The 18,590-nt window shown below is 40.5% G+C and overlaps 1 protein-coding gene across 1 annotated transcript in view; it reads right to left on the minus strand.

Annotated features, from left to right (window-relative positions):
• Positions 1 to 1,723: 1,723 nt before the first annotated feature.
• pde7a (phosphodiesterase 7A) overlaps positions 1,724 to 18,590 on the minus strand; it is a 38,449-nt gene continuing 21,582 nt past the window's right edge. The window contains exons 2-12 of the mRNA XM_037694214.1: positions 9,878 to 9,938; positions 5,409 to 5,498; positions 4,652 to 4,815; positions 4,467 to 4,530; positions 3,232 to 3,428; positions 2,950 to 3,081; positions 2,773 to 2,864; positions 2,536 to 2,680; positions 2,349 to 2,445; positions 2,183 to 2,263; positions 1,724 to 2,097 (exon numbers count right to left, since the gene is read on the minus strand). Coding sequence (XP_037550142.1) covers positions 1,856 to 2,097; positions 2,183 to 2,263; positions 2,349 to 2,445; positions 2,536 to 2,680; positions 2,773 to 2,864; positions 2,950 to 3,081; positions 3,232 to 3,428; positions 4,467 to 4,530; positions 4,652 to 4,815; positions 5,409 to 5,498; positions 9,878 to 9,938 — 1,365 coding nt within the window. The 3' untranslated portion in view covers positions 1,724 to 1,855. The remainder of the gene's footprint in view (positions 2,098 to 2,182; positions 2,264 to 2,348; positions 2,446 to 2,535; positions 2,681 to 2,772; positions 2,865 to 2,949; positions 3,082 to 3,231; positions 3,429 to 4,466; positions 4,531 to 4,651; positions 4,816 to 5,408; positions 5,499 to 9,877; positions 9,939 to 18,590) is intronic.

The following is an 18,590-nucleotide window of genomic DNA, read 5'->3' on the forward strand; positions in this document are numbered from 1 at the left end:
CCACGAGCTAACAAATCACTTGAGTTTGACCAAAATGGCTACAAGTCCATACCATAGATGAATGGTTCCCATCCCTGAGGAACACCATCCTGCATGTTTTAGTTGTTTTCCTGCTTTGACACAGTGATTAACGGGCTTCTGCAGAACACAAAGTAATTCACTGAATCGGGTGTGTTGGGAGCATGCAAGAAGGTGTTCCTCAAGGACTTGGGTTGGGCCCACTGCCATAGATGATCTAAAACTGGCCTGAAAGGCTGCAGGTGATGTGCATTCCTTCAGTAAATGCTCAGTCTTAACTAAAAATGTGTCTCCAGGTTAAACAGTGATGAAACAAGGTGAACTAGAGAGATGTTGGCTCAAGTATTTAACTCCACACTTGTGAAACTCAACAACAGGTTTTATTATTCAAATCGTAACTGCAACAGGCATGTATCAAAAAGGTCAATACAGCAAAGCCTTTACAAAATCTGGCTCGACACCCAAGTCTTCCCCCCAAAAATGGCTGTCGCAACAAATTGTAAACAGTTTCAACAGTCTTACAGCACTTACAGCAAAAATACGTTATCAGCTAAAGTAAGAAAAGCACCTGTTCTCGTTCAAAATGTTCCAACGCAAACACGACGTGTGCCACTGTACAGGATCAAAACCAGACAAACCCAACAAAGAAATGGAATGTTCAAAAGTCACTCGACCGTTTTGTTTCCATACAAAAAAAAAAAAACCACCTCAACGAGAAGGCAAAGGGTTTGGACAGTGCATTCAAAGACGAGCACACCATGCACTTGATGGGAACAGGAGTCCGTTTGGTCACTTAGCATAGTTTGTGCATAGATGTAAGGCATCAGTCGAGCAGTCCATTAGGTTTCATGTGGCTGTGAGAGACATTCTGCTTAGAGGGAGCCTTGTTCCGTTTGTCCGAGCAACTTCGCACCGTCTGCAGTCACCTCCTCTCCCTCTTCAAAATAATAAAACTTGCAAAACCCTGAGCGAGTCGAGTTGCATGGAGTGACGTTCCAGGTGAGACTGACCATTCTCCAATCTAACGGAGACTCCCTAAATTTGACCAGGACTGGATGATCCAGAAAAATATATTTTGGGGGGGGGGGGGACTCATTTATACGATAATACCTTTTACAGGATGTAGGAAACAAAGCTGCACATCCAACATGGTCGCCATCGTTCAGGAGTGCAGGAACACATGGTAGCACAGGTGGAGTCATTTATGGCATCTGGTCTGTTTGAATAATCTGCTTTGAAGGCAAACCGTGGAGCCGACATGTTTCACTTCAGTTCAAGGAAAAATGACAAGGTGATGCGTAAACAGTCTTTGTAGAGGCAGCAGAAGGACTGGGCTTGTCACATTTTTTTTTTCTGTTTTTACATAAGGAAGAATCTTTAAAACAAATCCAACGTCATACTCAAAGGTCTCAGGAGGGCCCCACATCTACTCCACTTTGTCTCAGTTCAGATCATTCTTCAAATCTTTGTTTTCAAATGGCACTTCAAAATACCAAAAGTCTTTTTTGTTTTCAGTTTATACTGCTTTCCCCTTAAGGTTCAACAACAACAACAAAAAAATAAGTGGCATATAAGTCAGTAATGCCAAAAAAAATGCAGTCAAATAAATAAAGTGAATAAAAGAAAATACAGCAGTAGCCAAATGAGGTATCTATGTATTGCTCTATGCCAAAAAGGAATTAAATAAATTAAATAAAATCAGTGGTTTATCAGGATGGGAGGCCAAAGCAACAAGACAAAAAAAAAAAAAAGGTGTTCGGTGGGTCAGCTGCAGGGTGGATCGTCAGATCGTGGTGAGGGGTCAGAGTTCAGGAGGCCAAAGGGCAAACGAGGAGTGTCAGGATTCTCTGCTTCCCTGAGGTATTTCTTTGGAGCTGCTTTCTGTCGCTGCTGCTGCGGCGCTGTCTGTGGCGGCTGCGCTAGGCTCCGCCTCCTCTGAGCCGGGGCTTTGTTCCTGCTGCAGGCCGCCCCAGCTGGCTTTGTTCAGCCCCATGTGGCCGAGCATAGTTTGGGACAGACGTGTGTCGGAGAAACGCGCCCACTCTGCAAACAGCGGCTCTGCCACGTAGGTCATAAAACCTGGAGGGGACAGACGCGGATTAGCTTTAATATTAATTACAAGTTATAAATGGTAGCAAATATCGATCACAGCTGTCAAACTTGCCTATTTGAATGTTGCCAACGGTGTTTGCTTCTCGGTCACAAACTGGGCTGACTTCAAGCTTGTGCTTCTTTTCGATGTCTCCTGCATCAATTAAGCAAAACGTACTGAATTAATTAACTTTTAAACCATATCGCCGTTACAGAAGGACAGTGGAGCAGACAGATACCCTGTTGGAAGAACTCCTCTGTCACTTTCTCACTCCACTGTTTGCTCATCTCCCAGGGTCTGCAGGGGTTACAGATGTCTGCACACTTCAGGGCCATCTGTGGGGACGGGAAACCAGAACCAATCGTTTTTAACCAACAACCTCAAGCCCAGTGATCTTAGAAGAAAAAGGACGGCGTGTAACTGGCCTGCAGGATGAAGTGACGGTGACTGGCGTTGCTCAAGCACAGGTTGTCCTGGTCAAGGTGTGTGCGAAACCTGGACAGGTAGTCATTCTGTCTGCTGATGTCCGTGGCCAGGATTAAGGAGCCCAAATCTCTCTCCATGTTGAGACTGGCGTTTCAGAAAGACCAGTTTAACAAAGTGAATGATTTTCAAGCAGAAACTGATTCATTTGTTAGAAGTTGCTCCAGAACCCAACTGACCTGTCCTCCATGGGTAAATGAGAAAACAGCCCGGTCTCTCTGAGGAGACCCACTGCAGACTTCCAGTGGTGGTTTTCCAGAACTGAGGTATTCTGAGAGTTAAAATAGGGACTCTTTATAAAAATAAACACGACGCGTCTTTCCTGTTGTAAGTTCGTCAGGCTGCATGTGTCTTACTCTGTAGAGTGTTGCTAGATAGTGGTCAGTCTTGATGAGAAAAGGCTGGTTGACCCCGGGGTGGTCCAGGTCGTGAGTGGCTGCTGCGAGAAGTCCCAGCAGGATGTCATAGGATGTTAGAGACTTTGCAAGCTGCATTCATAAGGGAAAAATTACACTAACGATTATGAGAACTCATTAATATTCAAATAGTATTTCTTTAAAGTAGCGGGAAATTTACCAACGATCCAAGAAATCGCTTCAGAGAGAAACGTAAAACATAAAAGAAGCCAAAAGTCTCACCATGGGCTCCTGCAGAAAGCAGAACATGGCTTGTGTGACGTCTGCAGCGTGAACAGAGTTATGATATGGGTTGTCGTTGTGATAGTCCTCCTGAACCAAGACCAGGAACCTCCAGACTTTGACCATATCCAGCTGGAAGAGCTCCACCAAGCCATACTGGTTGAGCAGGTGGAAGGTCAGGGTGATCAGGCTGTTCCCTGAACACAAATATCACAATTTGTGAGAAGTTCTTAGTTTTATTTTTACTGCTACGGTGAACGCCTCTCTTCTTATTCAGTATTTTGCACAACTATTTATTTTTATTTTCTTTATATTTATCCCTGAAGCATAAATATAAATTTCAAGCCAGAAGCCTGGCAAAATATCTAGAGGCTGGAAAACATCTGGAGACTGTTGTCAGTAGAACATGTGAGATTATGTGTGATAAGTATTCATCGAGTGTCTGATGTGTTTAATTGGTAGTTCAAATAGAGAAAAAGTGACTTTCAACCACTGCAATGTTAAAATGCTACTAAAATCTTCAAGCTCTTACAAAGTTTAACTTTTTTCTGCATCCTGCTTCAAATTGCTTCAAGTTGAATAAATATCAGAGCATTCACACTTGAATTAAACTTTACTGAGTCTTAATTTTGTTTTGCTCTAATAGATGGGGTATATCAGTTTCAGTCAAGTTGTGATAGGAGAGGGTTAAACTTTGTACTTGTGGATTTTTCTACTTTAAATTGCCTCAACACAGAAACAGGTCAAATAAAATAAAATTAAAAAAAGTCTTCAAAAATGGTCTTTGAATTTTATCGCAACAAGGCACGAGTCACACAGAGTGTCTAATCAGTCTGCAGGAGAGCGCACGCAGGAGTCTCGCTGCAGAGATAGTTATAAACTTGCAGGGGAGCTAACGGACATCTCGGTTCGGTTGGACTGAACCAGGCTTGGGGTGTGGAGCGCCGCTGATCCAAGGTCTCGGAGCACGACCCCCAGCACAAACTGTACGCAAACAGAAACTTACTTTGACTACAGCTGCAACTGTGATCAAAATTACAGCCCGAGTGGAAAGTTAAAGCTTTACTAGGATGCTTCAAACAGAAAGAAATAAAAGAATATATGCATATTAGATTCCCATATACTACATGTCTGTCCAGTAGATGGCACCAACACTTTAGATCTAAAGCCCACGTGAAGCTGCATTCTGCTGTCAGTGTTGTGACATAAACGATTACTTCAGATGTTCTACTTACCATTTGTCAACTTATCAAAGAGGAAAATGTCAAAATTCCAGTTGCCAACTTTCTCCAGCATGCACTACAAGAGGGGGTGGAAGGGAAAGGGACAAAATAATAGATGTAAAATAAAATGAAAAATACAAACACACACTTCTATATATTGTATTTAGGTGTTATTCTATGCGGGATGTGTGTCATACTCTAGCCTGTCCACTATAGTCTTCATCGAGGATGGGGAGGGGGATCTGCTGGGCGATTCCCCGCAGCAGGCGAGACGAGTGCAGGTATCTCTGGAAGCTGAGCAGTCTGTGAACCCTCCTTTCAGTACCAGAGCTGGACGATGGAGAACCACAGCCCAGTCGTGCTGCACACACACACACACACACACACACACATATATACATATTTTCAAAACATGGAACATGTACAAGATGTTCTCCCTCTATTTTTTTTTTCCTCAGAAGCTCATTAGGCTTGGAGAATCGTTTGGCCGGGACAAGCTTGGTGGGAATCTTGACACCAACACAGCGATATCCAAACAGTCGCTGCTGACACAGCCGCCTACTCATAAGCCTTTCATCTGGGATCACACAGTAGACCTGCTTTGTCAGTGACCTTTCTTTCACACACACCAACACACACACACAGCTGAGGCCGCTTTGTATCAACTGTAGCCTAGCTCTGGATGTTAAGCAAATCGAAACTATTTTACAGTTTTATACATTTTTATTCAGTGTAGAAAGTGATAAAGTCGCCCCACTTGTTTTTAAAAGTCTTTGACCAAATGTTAAAGGTCAACATGTAAAACAACGTAAAGATGCAGTGCACAAACATCTGGATGTCTTCAGAAGAACAGCCTTTTTTAAAAAGGTCCGCGTGTCTTTAAGTTTGTTTAATTTTGAGAAAAGCAAATGCACACCTTCTGCACCTTCTTCTAAAACAGTGATCTAAACTCACCATGAAGAGTTCGGAAGTCGATGCAAAGGTAGGGATGGGAGCTTCTTCGTTCCGGTTCAAATCCAACCTGACTTCTTACTCTCACATCTCCTAGAAGAAATTAACACTTATTTCCTCAAGATTCAGGCGACGTAAAAATAAGTATCTTTAATTGTCTCAAATAAGCAGCACTTAATTAAATTTGATCATTTAGGCTTGTTTGTATTTTGCTTTAAGTTCCATGAGGATGGGATTTACGACAGGTCAGTGAACAGAACACGACAATATGACCAAAACAGATGAAGTTCTAATTATCCACACAGCTGCCTGAAAACAGACTGGAGTCCAATTTATTGGATAAAACTCAAACTGGTTCAGGTTTTCTGGCAATACCCAAAATCTGAACAAAAATATAGATCAAATTTGATGTTTTTCTGAGTGTTAAGCCATTTTTTTTATAGTTTTATTCTGAAACTACACTGCAACAGTTGTGATGTTGCTCATATTCTTTATTACCACAGCCCCTCTTGTTTTGTATTTGCTCTGTTTTAACTTCTGTCTCTTTAAGGCACTCTTCCAGAAAAAAAATACTATAATACATGCCAAACTACTCAAATTTATATGAACTCTACAATCAACTTTATTATTTAACACATTATTTATATTTTTCGTTTGTTTGTTGTTATTATTTTTAGGGATGCACGATATTGGATTTTTGGCCGATAACCGATACCGATGTGGGTTTTTTTTTTCCCTAGACCTACTTACAGAGACTTTCCACAGCTTTCTCTGCTGTGGAATTAAACTACTACATTATTCTTCATGGTCTTTGTCAGTTTGGCCTGTTACCAAATGCAGATGCAAAAAAGGGGGCTGAAAATGATGTAACACTTCAACTTGGATTATGTTTTATGTCAAATTTATTCATGACATTTACTCTCTCCAACACAATGACAACACTCGAACAGTGCAAGTTTGTGCATTTTCACAAATCTAAACTCAACCGTGCGCAAGAACCCTGAGAGACGCCACCTCTGATGAAGGCGAACGGCGAGCCCGACAGGAAGGAGACGATCGGACTGCAGAGAAGACCCGAACAGCTGATTCCCTGGAGGAGAACATCACCCACACTAAAACAGAACCGTGACCAGAACCTTCTGGTTCCATAGACAGAAAACTGGACCATATATGTCTCATAGTGAACATTGTTTGATTTGATAATGGACATTTTAATAAAACAGAACGAGCTGAAGACAGATCAATATATCGGTGAGTTATTCTGATGGAATGGCCAATGTCCGATATTTAACTTTAACGCTAATATCGGCCGATACCATGATGATAATATCATGCATCTCTAATTGTTTTAGATAGATGCACCAAGTGGCTACTGTCCAAAATAGGTCAATTTCAGTTGGAGCAGTTTGATCCATGTCTGAGGATCCTGAACCAATATTGTTTTCAGTCAATCAATCAATCAATCAATCAACCAATGCTAAGTGGCTAATATTGATGTTTTTACTGAATGGAAAAAAGCCTAAAAGTTAGCTAGTTGAAATATCTGTAAGGAGTTTTAAAATAAGTTCAGAAGCAGCACCAGAGGTGTAAGAAACTACTAAAGGGAAACTGGATTTATTTATTTACAAAGGCCAGTCTGCTGCTCGTTTTTCTGCTGGTTTCCGTTATAAGGCCAGCTGGTTCTTTAAATTCAGCAAGTGCACCTGGAAGTGTTGATCAGAGCATCTCGTTTGTTTATTCAAAGAAATGTAAAGTCTTTTGTCAAAATGTTAAATCAAAGACTGTAGCTGAAATTAATGTACTGTACTTTGGAGTCTTGACAGAAAACCCTTACAATGAGTCAATTAACAAACAATTGTATACATTAATATGCTAAAACCCATCATATTGGTGCTTGCAGCAAACTACAACAAGCAGAAGCTGTGATTTTAAAAAGTCTGATTTGACCCAGGCTTTGTGTGTGCTGTTCATGCGCAGGAACAGTCACACACAAACACACACTCCCATGTCCCAGAAGAGGAAACAGACAGAGAAGTGAACAGCTGAGCATGCAATGCCATGTCAGGACAGTCTGCTCTACTATTAGTACTCAGAGTAATCTAGAGTCAATCTATGACTGTTTTTAGTAGTCAGGCAGAGGAGCGGGCTCCAGATTTGGACCCCGTGGACGGCGGTCGGCTCGCTTGAAGTCAGGAGAAGTGAAAGTATAGTGAGGTGACAGGATGATGCTATGACACTTATGCAGCAAAATGCTAGTGTGTAGATCCAGGCAAGACTGTATATGGAGGTCTACCGATCAAGGTGCTAAACAGTGGAATGTTATGTTTTCAGCATTGCACTTCAAACTGTCTATATGCATCCAGGAAAGAGAGCAAAGTCACACGAATGTGTTCCCACAACCAGCATGTTACTTACTTGAAGACAGCTGTTTGAATACTACACAAGCTCCTATCAAAATACCAAAAACTAAGAATTACAATTCATGTTATATCGATGCGCAGTCTGTTGAAAAGGTAAACGAGGGGAGTGCAATAAACAACAACACAGTGCATGCATTCCTGAGCAGTGACTGGATGCCCGCATGTATGTTTATCTGTCACATCTGCAGAGATGTGCGTGTGTGATTTGTGTGTTTCAGAGGGTCATAGGGTCTATGTTTCCCCCCTATGGTGCATTAGTGCTGGTTCTTTGTAGGTCATGTCATTATAACTGATGTGGCGAAAGCTCTGAGTGCTGCTATTTGACAGCACATCAGCATTAAGTTGGCAGACTAAAGCCCAGCTCAGGCAAACACCGGTCTGCATTAGTGCGCCTCTCCTCCTCACACTCAATTTAATCTGAAAATCTACACACGCAGATGCTTTATGCCAGTGACGTATGAGTCTGCCATCATATTTAGCCAAAGGAAATTGATTAAAAAGCTAAAGGTCCTTCAGTCTGCTAAACAAAACTCTTGTTTCTGTGACTAAGCAGAGTCGTGATTAAGCTTTTTTTTTTTTTTGGGGGGGGGGGGGGGGTACAGCAATCAGCTAAAACTTATAATAAACATTCAAAACATAAAAACATTCAACAAAACAACTTTTATCTAAAAGACTAATGCATAAAGTAGCAACATCTTCATGAACACCCCAAATAAATGGATCGACCTCAGGAGTAAAGCCAGGTTCTAACTAGGCCTGTCACAATAAGTTTTGATGTGAGATTAAATGATTGTGATAAAAAATAATATTGTTTGAAATTTGACAATAATTAGTAATGTCAAATTTAAGAAGAAATGTTGGTTAATTTTTGTGTGTCATACCCTTTTTTGACCACTGGATGGCAGTATAAGACTTTTTTAACCGAAGGATGGATAGTGAGGGAGCGAGCAGCGTGTCTCAAAGAAAATGGGAGGGTGGCCCCTTGACGTGACATGGGTTGTCGCTCCTTCCTTTATTAAGTTCTCAAAATGGTGGGCGCTCGGTGTGGTTTGAGCTGTGTAGCAAAGCATTTTTCACACAAAGCTTTTAATTAAGAAAAAAAAAATCAGTAAACAAGTTCTCAGTTTCCTTTTGCAGAGAAATCAACTTTTTACACGAAGGCACGGGCTTTAACCGTGAATTTTGGAGCTTTGACAAGACAGAGGTTTTTTCCCCCCCGAGGTCGGCCTGTTAGCTTAGCTTCTCAGCTTAGCTGCTCTTGACGATACAAAAACGTGATTTTGTACAGTTAAAACCGATTTTAAAAAGACAAGAGAATGGAAGGGGTGGGTGAAGAACACCAGAGTTGAGCCTTTTGTCATCCAGTGTCCAGCAGAAAGAGAAACACGAAGAAACGATAAAGCCAATAAATGAAAATGAGGTTGAGAACTTTCATTCATCATGCGATTAATTGATTTATCGTTTATTGTGACAGGCCTAATTCTAACTGCATCTATCCTCAATAAACTTATGATTTGGAAAGCCACTACTCTTCTGGCCTCTTCCCAGACACTTTTGACTCCATCTGACTGGCAGATCTACGAGCCCTCCATGCCCTCTCATCCATTTTCTAAACTGCTTACTCCGATTGAAGTCACTGAGTGCAAATGGATACCCACACACACATGCAGGAAGTACACAAAGACGCATGTAGAAACACAAAGAAACGCTTTGCACACCGGTCTTCATTCTATTTAGGGACTGAAATTTAAATCCACACATTTAAAAAAAAAAAAAAGAAGTAAAACATCTTACCTGTTGAAGATAACTCTGAACAACCTCAGTTTGGAGAAACAGTTTAACTCTGACCAGATTTATGAGCTACTGGAGCGACCAAATCAATACCTACAAGTATTTTTTTGTATCAAACCATTTCCCAGAGCCCTACTTTTTTAACATCTGAAATTTCCCTTAAAAATGGGCACAATCAAATGAAAGAAGCATTCTGCTTTCTGAAAAGTGTGTGTTTGTGTGTTGACTGTACATAAGCTGCAAGATCAGGGAAACACTTACCTAGCATACGAATGTACAGTGCCGTCTGGTCGGAGCTGTCGTACGAGATGGCCCCCCGTCTCTGAAATTAAGCAAAAATCACCAAAAGTTAAAATTGTACACAGATGTAATACTGCAAATACATTGTTCTGCTATAGATTATACATTTTAAACTGATGTGCCTCCTAGAATCATATTCATAAACAGACTTTAATAGTACAATTTGAGGTTTATGCAACACTTGGTAGATTCTGGGTGGTGCAACGCTGCTACCGTTGGTTCTAATCTGTGTCCGTATACTGCTGCTACATACTGATAAAACATGTTCCCGCTTCATATCACCCACCTGATACGGCTCTGCTAATCAGTCATGTGAGAAACACAAGTGCTATGAGGAAATAAACACACGTATAATTGCACCAATAAACACACGCACGCAGGTACACACAAGTGTTTTACGAAGAAGAAATGACAGTGGCTGAACACAATCTGACCCCACCCAGGAAGTTTTCTCTGTTATGTTTACTTCCCTTTAAAGCTCTGCCAAAAGGCACTGATGGGAACAGATTGATTTAAAGGTAGAGGTTAAACGAACCCAAACGCGTCCTTTTGCTGACATCAGCATCAGTAAGTCCTTTAAATGCACTGAAATCATACTTGAATTCAGGGAAGAGATTCAACAGATGTCATTGTGATGTTAAATATTATCACGCACTGCAAGGTTTTCTAATAATGTGCAGCCCCTGACAATATTGAGTACAACAAACCCACATTTTCCTCACTGCTGCTCACTTTCTCTTCTGTCACTATCATCTAAACCAAGTCAAGGTAGTGAGAGTCCACTGGATAGCATGCAGAACATGAAAGCATGGTACATCAAATATTTGTCCTATGATTTATTGCGGTACATGCAGTATTGATATTGCACTCACTGCTATTGCAATGATGATTAGAAATGTTCAATATGTTGCAACCTTAATGGACACAATATTTATGGCTTTAGCACAAAAGTAGACATGAACTCTTGTGCTGAGGCACATCTTCATACACAAAACTCATACAGGATGCAATGTACGTTTTGGACATGAATTATAATTACAATAAAAACTGTCATTTGTAGTTTGTTCATTGGTTTAATCCTTTACTAAATAAACAATGTGAGCAACTTGATGCAAGCAACAAACTCAAATAAGGGTGTAATCTGATTCTAATAAGTTATAGTACAATTTTAACAACTGTCCTGAAAACAAATTTCTCAGCAAATGTTATCTTTGTTTACTGGACTTTACGCACGGAGATGCTCCCAGATTCCATGAATTTTTTTCCCAAAAATTATGCTTCAAATACCTCAGCTCTTTTACAGTTTTGCAAAGATTTTTAAGTGCCTGGACATATTGATAATTATATAATGTTTAAGTACAAAATGGTGAAACCAAGTGAAAATATCAAGGAAATGACTTCAACTTAAACAGAAAATCTAATATCTGAAAGAACGTGATTAAAATATTTTTCTTTCATACAGTTACAAAGAATAGAAAGCATTTAACTTCCTGCAAAATGTCACACAACCAACATCATCTCCTTAAATATTTGGATTTTTCTTGTAAGTTTCTAGTTTTAAGAGTTTTATTTGTTTTTTTGTTTTTTTTTAAAGAATGGCATTAGTGTTCTAATCTTTTCTCTTCGTCGGGCACCTAAAACTTGTCAAATTCTGTTACTTTAATAATCTATACAAGAGAATTTTAGATGCCTCTGCAGAATGATCTTAAATAATTTGAAATTCTTATAACCAAATCTTTTTGAGGAAGCAGATTATCACAGACATCCATCCATCCATCCATTTTCTTCCACTCATCCGGGGTCGGGTCGCGGGGGTAGCAGTTTAAGTAGGGAGGCCCAGACTTCCCTCTCCCCAGCCACTTGGTCCAGCTCCTCCGGGGGAATCCCGAGGCGTTCCCAGGCCAGCCGAGAAACATAGTCCCTCCAGCGTGTCCTGGGTCTTCCTCTGGGTCTCCTCCCGGTGGGACAAGTGCAGAACACCTCATCAGGGAGGCATCGCCGAAGGCATCCTAACAGATGCCCGAGCCACCTCAACTGGCTCCTCTCGACGTGGAGAAGCAGCGGCTCTACTCTGAGTCCCTCCCGGATGCCCGAGCTTCTCACCCTATCTCTGAGACCCCAGACACCCTGCAGAGAAAAGTCATTTTGGCCACTTGTATCCGAGATCTCGTTTTTTCGGTCACAACCCAAAGCTCATGACCATAGATGAGGGCAGGAACGTAGATTGACTGGTAAATTGAGACCGTCACCTTTCGACTCAGCTCTCTCTTCACCACGACAGACCGGTACAGCACCCGCTTCACTGCAGACGCCGCACCTATCCACCTATCGATCTCATGCTTCATTTTCCCCCTCATTCGTGAACAAGACCCCAAGATACTTAAACTCCTCCACTTGGGGCAGGACCACCTCCCCGACCTGGAGAGGGCACTCTACCCCTTTCCGGCTCAAGATCATGGCCTCGGATTTGGAGGAACAAATCCTCACCCTGATCCCGATCACAGACACCTAACTTACAAATCTGTCTAATGATGCTTGTTGACATTTATAAGATTATATAAAAATATGTAGCAACCTTCTATTTTAATTAAATTTATACCATTGTTCATTCAATTCTATTTGTTTCAAATCTGCATTGTGGAAAAATTCAGGCTCTAATAGCTGTTAGCAGTAGTGAAAGGTGGAAGTATGGAAAGCAAAGAGTCATAAATTGCATCCTTTGGAAAAACTCCCGGCAGCCTATAAACACCGTCAAATACACAACAAGACGTTTAATGCACACCATCCATGTATCAACAGCAAACTCAGAAGCTAAGTGTGAGAGTTTGGCATTTTTTTGTATTTTCCTATTTAGACATTTATTTTTGTTGTACTTTTATTTTGTATCAAATCTACTTATAATTACCAGTAATAAAAAATGCATGCAATTTTGTACCATTTCTCTAACAAAAGCAAACTTTGTGACTCTTGACCTGTAGGACAAAGTTTACCAACCAAATGGAATAAATAGGAAAACAATATTACTAATTTTGCTTTTTAATTTTTTTTTTCTGGAGTCATCAGTCGACAAATTCTACCTTTATGTATATTGCCCACTATCTTAGAGTCTACACATTAAAAAAAAGTAGCTACTCAACATTTCTAGAGTTGTTGGTTTGAAATAAGTTATTAATCAAACTCATATCAAACCATGTTCCAAAACAGAGGTGTGTGACAAATCGGGATTAGACCCCTATTGATTATGTAAAAGGAATTTTTGAAAGGAAACATAGATTAAGATATAGAAGAAGAACCAAACAAAATGCACAACTAAATCTTGTGCCAACTAGTATTCCTGAACAGCAGGCAGCTGCAGCAGGAGTGTTACTTGCACAGCGGTATCTGTAGCGGATTTGACTGTTGTAAAGGCATATTTGCTCTGCCGACAGCCAGACGCTCAGGGCTACACTGAGGTGTTGGCTCACCTCACTTTGCACTCTACATACACTGGCCCCCCTCCAGGCTAACTCTTCCCTCTCATTTCTGGGGCTTCCCTCATCTACAGTTACTCGTTCCACAAGGAACACATAGCCGGCAACAACGTCTAGACTCGTGGCCTCCTAGTAGGCCAACTTTTTTAATGCTATTGTTTTGTTGAAGATCAGAAAGCTGACAAAACACACTGTGGAGAAACAGAAATGTCAACTACAGCAGAGTAGGGACGCCGTCATGAATCCGTCTGTCCTGGATCATTTAATGACAACCGTCTGGTCAAACCATAAACACAGACACATGCGAGGGCACGTGTAGCCACTTGTTCACTCATTACTTCATGTGCTTAGGATTACTGTGAACCTTCCTCACACACACAGACACATCTGACAATGTGTTTTCACTGAGATGATGACAGCCGCCAATCCAAAGCTAATATTTTACCAGGCAGCAAACAGATTGACTCAGGTTGTACAAAGCTGTATTTTAGTGTCAACAAGGCTCTGTGTTTACATACAGCACCAGTGTTTGGTTTTAGCTTTATATGTTGTGTGTATGTATGCATGGGCTGCTTGTGTTTTTGTGCGAGTAAGAAGAAATGCAACTGGAATGGAAACTGCACAATGTCCGCTTAAAGGTAGCAAAAGAAGAGTGACTGACCCTGTAAACACTTGCCTTAAAATTTTTGGCCAACATCTGATGGAAACATGCACAAACCTTTATTAATGGACTGTACCTACACATTCAAAAACCTTTTTATTATGTACACTTGGCTAGTATTAGGTTCAATCCCTTTTGCCTTTAAAACTGCCTAAATTATTCATTTCATACACTCAACAAGTTGTTGGAAACATTCCCCTTGAGAATTGGGTCCATATTGATGGATAGCATTGTGTTGTTGCTGCAGATTGGTCAGCGAAACATCCATATGAGTCACTTGTTCCACCGCATCTTAAAGGTGATCAATTGGATTAAGATCTGGTGACAGTGGAGGCTACGGGAGTTCAGAGAATTGAGACTCAAAAAACAACAGTTTCCTGTTCTTAGCTGACAGAAGTCATACCCAGTGTGGTCTTGTGTTGCTGCTTCAAAGTTGGATGTGCTTTGTGTTTAGAGATTCTGCAGAACCTATGTTTGTAACAAGTGTTTTCGTTTGAGCTACCGTTCTTTTTGTCATCTCCAACAAGTCTGCCCGTTCTCTTCTGACATTAAGACGTTCATGTCCATTCAAATACCGCTCTTTGGACATTTTCTTTTCTTTGACCCATTGTTTGTAAATGACAGAGATGGTTAGGTGCAAAAATCCCAGTAGATCAGAAGTATCTGACATAATCAGACCAGCCCACCTCACCTGGCATCAACAACCACGCCACATTCAAAGTCCCTCAGTTTCCCTTTCCTTCATGTTCCGTTGCCCGGTTTGAACTTAAGCAAGTTGTCTTCACCACATCTATATACCTAAATGCATTGAGTTGCTGCCATGTGATTGGTTGATTAGTTATTTGTGATAAATTATTGAACAAGTGTACCTAGTAAAAGGGACTTGTGAGGCTGTAGCAAATGTTTAGGCAACCAGGCTACTCAAAATATTTTACAATGCAATCTGTGCCCCTACAAACACATTCATACTGTATTCAAATATATCTAATCTGAATATATCATTCTACTGAGTCTAATCTGGGATTTAGATTACATTCATACACCGATGGGCTATGTCAGAGCCAATGAGGGGTTTAGTGTCTTGCCCAGGGACAACTGAACATGTGACTGCATACCACCAGGAATCAAACCACTGAATCTCTCTGTTGGACAACTGCTTTAATCGCTGAGCCACAGAAACGCCTTAAACATATTCAGCAGTGCAATAGCATTGATCAGAGATATCACGAGAATTGTGGAGATTCTGTAAAGTCCTGGATGTCTGGCAAACAATGCAGCAGACCGAATGCACAATGGCTACCTCCAATGCTTTTGCTTAAACAAAGATGATGTTCCCAGGGCCAAATTGACTTGGAATGTATTGAAGCAATACACCATTCAAGCGCTGGCTACAATGCAAGGGAATAGCAGTGTCCGGCAACCGAACAGAATTGGTAAAGAGGTACATGTGGCGTTCCGGGTATTTCCGTGCTGATTCATGCTCTTTAACCTTGGTGAAAAAGAGCACAGATGACAGAAGACTTTGTGCATGATGCAGACCATTGATTTGACATGTATTGCACAGGTTTTTGGCAGCAGGATGAAGAATGATTTTGACAGCCACTTATTTTATTTTACTTTGTTAGCTGGTATTAGCTGGTAGCAATTTGTTCTTTTACTCAATTTTTCAAACAGGAGCTGAATTAAGTGCCTGAAGAGACAAATTAGAACAGGCGGGCTGAAAAGGACATTCAGTACACCTGTTAGTTTCTGACACGAAAGGAAAATGCTGGTAAAAAATAATGGATGGATGGACATACCAGTTCAGGGACTGCAGTCGCTGGTATGGGATCAGGGTGCTATTCTGTCAGTCTACAACAGATATAAGTATTCTTGTTTACATTTGGCAGCACGGTGGCGCAACTGGTAGAGCTGCTGCCTCTCAGCGAGCAGGTCCTTGGTTCAAACCCCGGTCCAGGGGCCTTTCTGGGTGGAGTTTGCATGTTCTCTCCGTGCATGCGTGGGTTTTCTCCGGGTGCTCCGGTTTCCTCCCACAGACCAAAAACATGCATGTTAGGCTGATTGGTAACTCTAAATTGTCCCTAGGTGTGAGTGAGAGAGTGAATGGTTGTTTGTCTCGTTTGTCTCTATGTGGCCCTGTGATGGACTTGCGACCCGTCCAGGGTGTACCCTGCCCCTCGCACAGTGATTGCTGGACATGGGCACCAGCGACCCCCGTGACCCAAAATGGAATAAACGGGTAAAGATAATGGATGGATGGATGGATGTTTACATTTGTCTGTTTGAAGCCAATTCAGCCAGAGTCGAATTCAATGATCACATTTCTCTCCCCGAGTTATTGGCTTTGGAAACAGCAAGAACCAAATACCTTGCATAATGGCTTGTCAGCATACCGACTGTCACTATTGCAAGTTCCGTAGCAACAATGCTTCTTAGCTATAATTTTTCTGCCGTTTCTTTTATTGGCGCAAACCACGACTAAAGCACTACACTCGAAGTTCTGTTTGCCAGACATCCGGGCACTTGCTGACATCAGATATTGCGTAGGGAGCTATTTTTAGTAACCCTGACCAGCGCTATTTTCTGTCACATTCAAGCTGTTAACAGAAAGATAAAGCCCCAGCCACACAAACACAGGCTTGTGGTTCAGTCCAAGAAGAACCAGACCCATATTGGTCCCATTCAGACCTGGTACTAGCATGCCTCTTAGTTTTTTGACTGATTTGATTACCAGTGGAAAGCAATAAACACAGGTCCAAACCCTCTCAGGATAGATTAGGGACACATACAGATCTGATCACTGAGTCTACATTCAGAGGTCGTCTGGGTCATTTAAGTTCACATATTTTAGGTAGTCTGAACAAAAACAGTTCTGGGCTGCAAAGAAGGAGCACCAACTGACCTAATGGGACTCCATGGAGTTATCTGGTCGCTTGAATACTTATCAATAAAAATAAAATAAAAAAAAATAAAAAAAACAGATTTGTCTAGATAAGAGTGATTCATGGATGATTAAGACACTTTCATATGTTTATTTGAAAATAGAGCAAATGACAAATTTCTAATCTGTCAGACTAGATTACTGCCAGGTGCGAACCTTTGCACTTAAAATTGTTCACTTATGACTGGATCGGTCAGGATGTTTGTTAGTGATAGTTTGAAATAGGACTTTTTAAACACTATGCTTTTGACTTTTAAGCCTAAAGTCTAATTATTATTTTTTTAAATAATGTGTAGATTTTTTGGGTTTCCCACCCTTTTTATTATGGCATAACAAATGTTTTGCAAAAAAAAATAATTCAGCAAGAACTTTTATTTTGTACAGCTACTTAACAGCAAAACGCCTTCAGCAGAACAAATATGCCAACAAATTTTTACTATGAGATACTAAGGTTGTTTTTTTTATGACTTATCTGTTCTCGTTTGAAGCTATACTTCTAGTAGAGCAGAGCTTTTTCTCACGACTTAACTTTGCATCAAGACTGAGTGGTTAGTGTCCATATCAGTTTTTGATCAGTGACGCTCGCAGTTATGTGTCATAGCAAAGGTATCTGGTTGAATGGATATTTGCCATTTGATCACAGATTAGTCGACACAAAAATCCTTAAAAAAAACTGTTTTAAAGGGGTTATTGAATTTTTATTTTATTTATTCAACATTTGTGTAAGTCATATATGCCAAAAGAAAAAAAACTAAAAAACGAGGTCTCAACTCAAATATGCGTTTTTTTTTCCCCAAGTTAAAATAAACACCTGATAGCCCGAAATGGAGAAAGTTCAAAAACAGAAACCAGCGATCTTTGTTTTGAACTTTTGCACTAATATGGCCAAACATCTTGGTTGTTTATTTACTGAAAACTGACATTTTTCCAGACAATTTTTCTCCCATTTTTATATTTTTTGATAGAAGTGTGCATGCTAAGTAAAGATGTTAAATTATTTGCACTATGCAGTGACTTTTAAAGCAATAATGTCACCTTTCATACATCTAATTTTTATCAATTCTAGATAGTGTTAATCCTTTGCATACTGTCGTTTAAACTTGAAGCAGTTCTAGAAAAACTCTCCAAATTGTATTATTCCTTTTAAAATATGTTATATATGCATATATTCAAAATGGAGTATTAATAAACACAAACCAAGTTTGTCTTTAATATTTTCAGCACTTACTAATAAAAAGGTGAAAGGAAAAACATGGTGAGTGAACTGTATATATATATATATATATATATATATATATATATATATATATATTTATTTATTTATTTATTTATTTATTTTTTTTTTTCATTTAGCCTTTATTTATACAGGTAGTCTCATTGAGCCACGAGAACTCATTTTCAAGAGAGACCTGTTTAGGGAGCACATGGTGGGGGTTAAGGGCCTTGCTCATGGGCCCAGAGTGGGGCGAATGAGGGTGGGGGCAAGTGTGGGTGTTTCACCTACCTCACCTAAATTTTGATGTTGTCGAGGCCGGGGCGTGAACCGGCGATCTTTGGATCACAAGCCCACCTCTCTAACCTCTGCGCCACCACTCCCCTATA

The sequence above is a fragment of the Nematolebias whitei genome, chromosome 20 (genome assembly GCF_014905685.2).
Source record: "Nematolebias whitei isolate Nwh7 chromosome 20, NemWhi1, whole genome shotgun sequence".
NCBI lineage: Eukaryota > Metazoa > Chordata > Actinopteri > Cyprinodontiformes > Rivulidae > Nematolebias > Nematolebias whitei.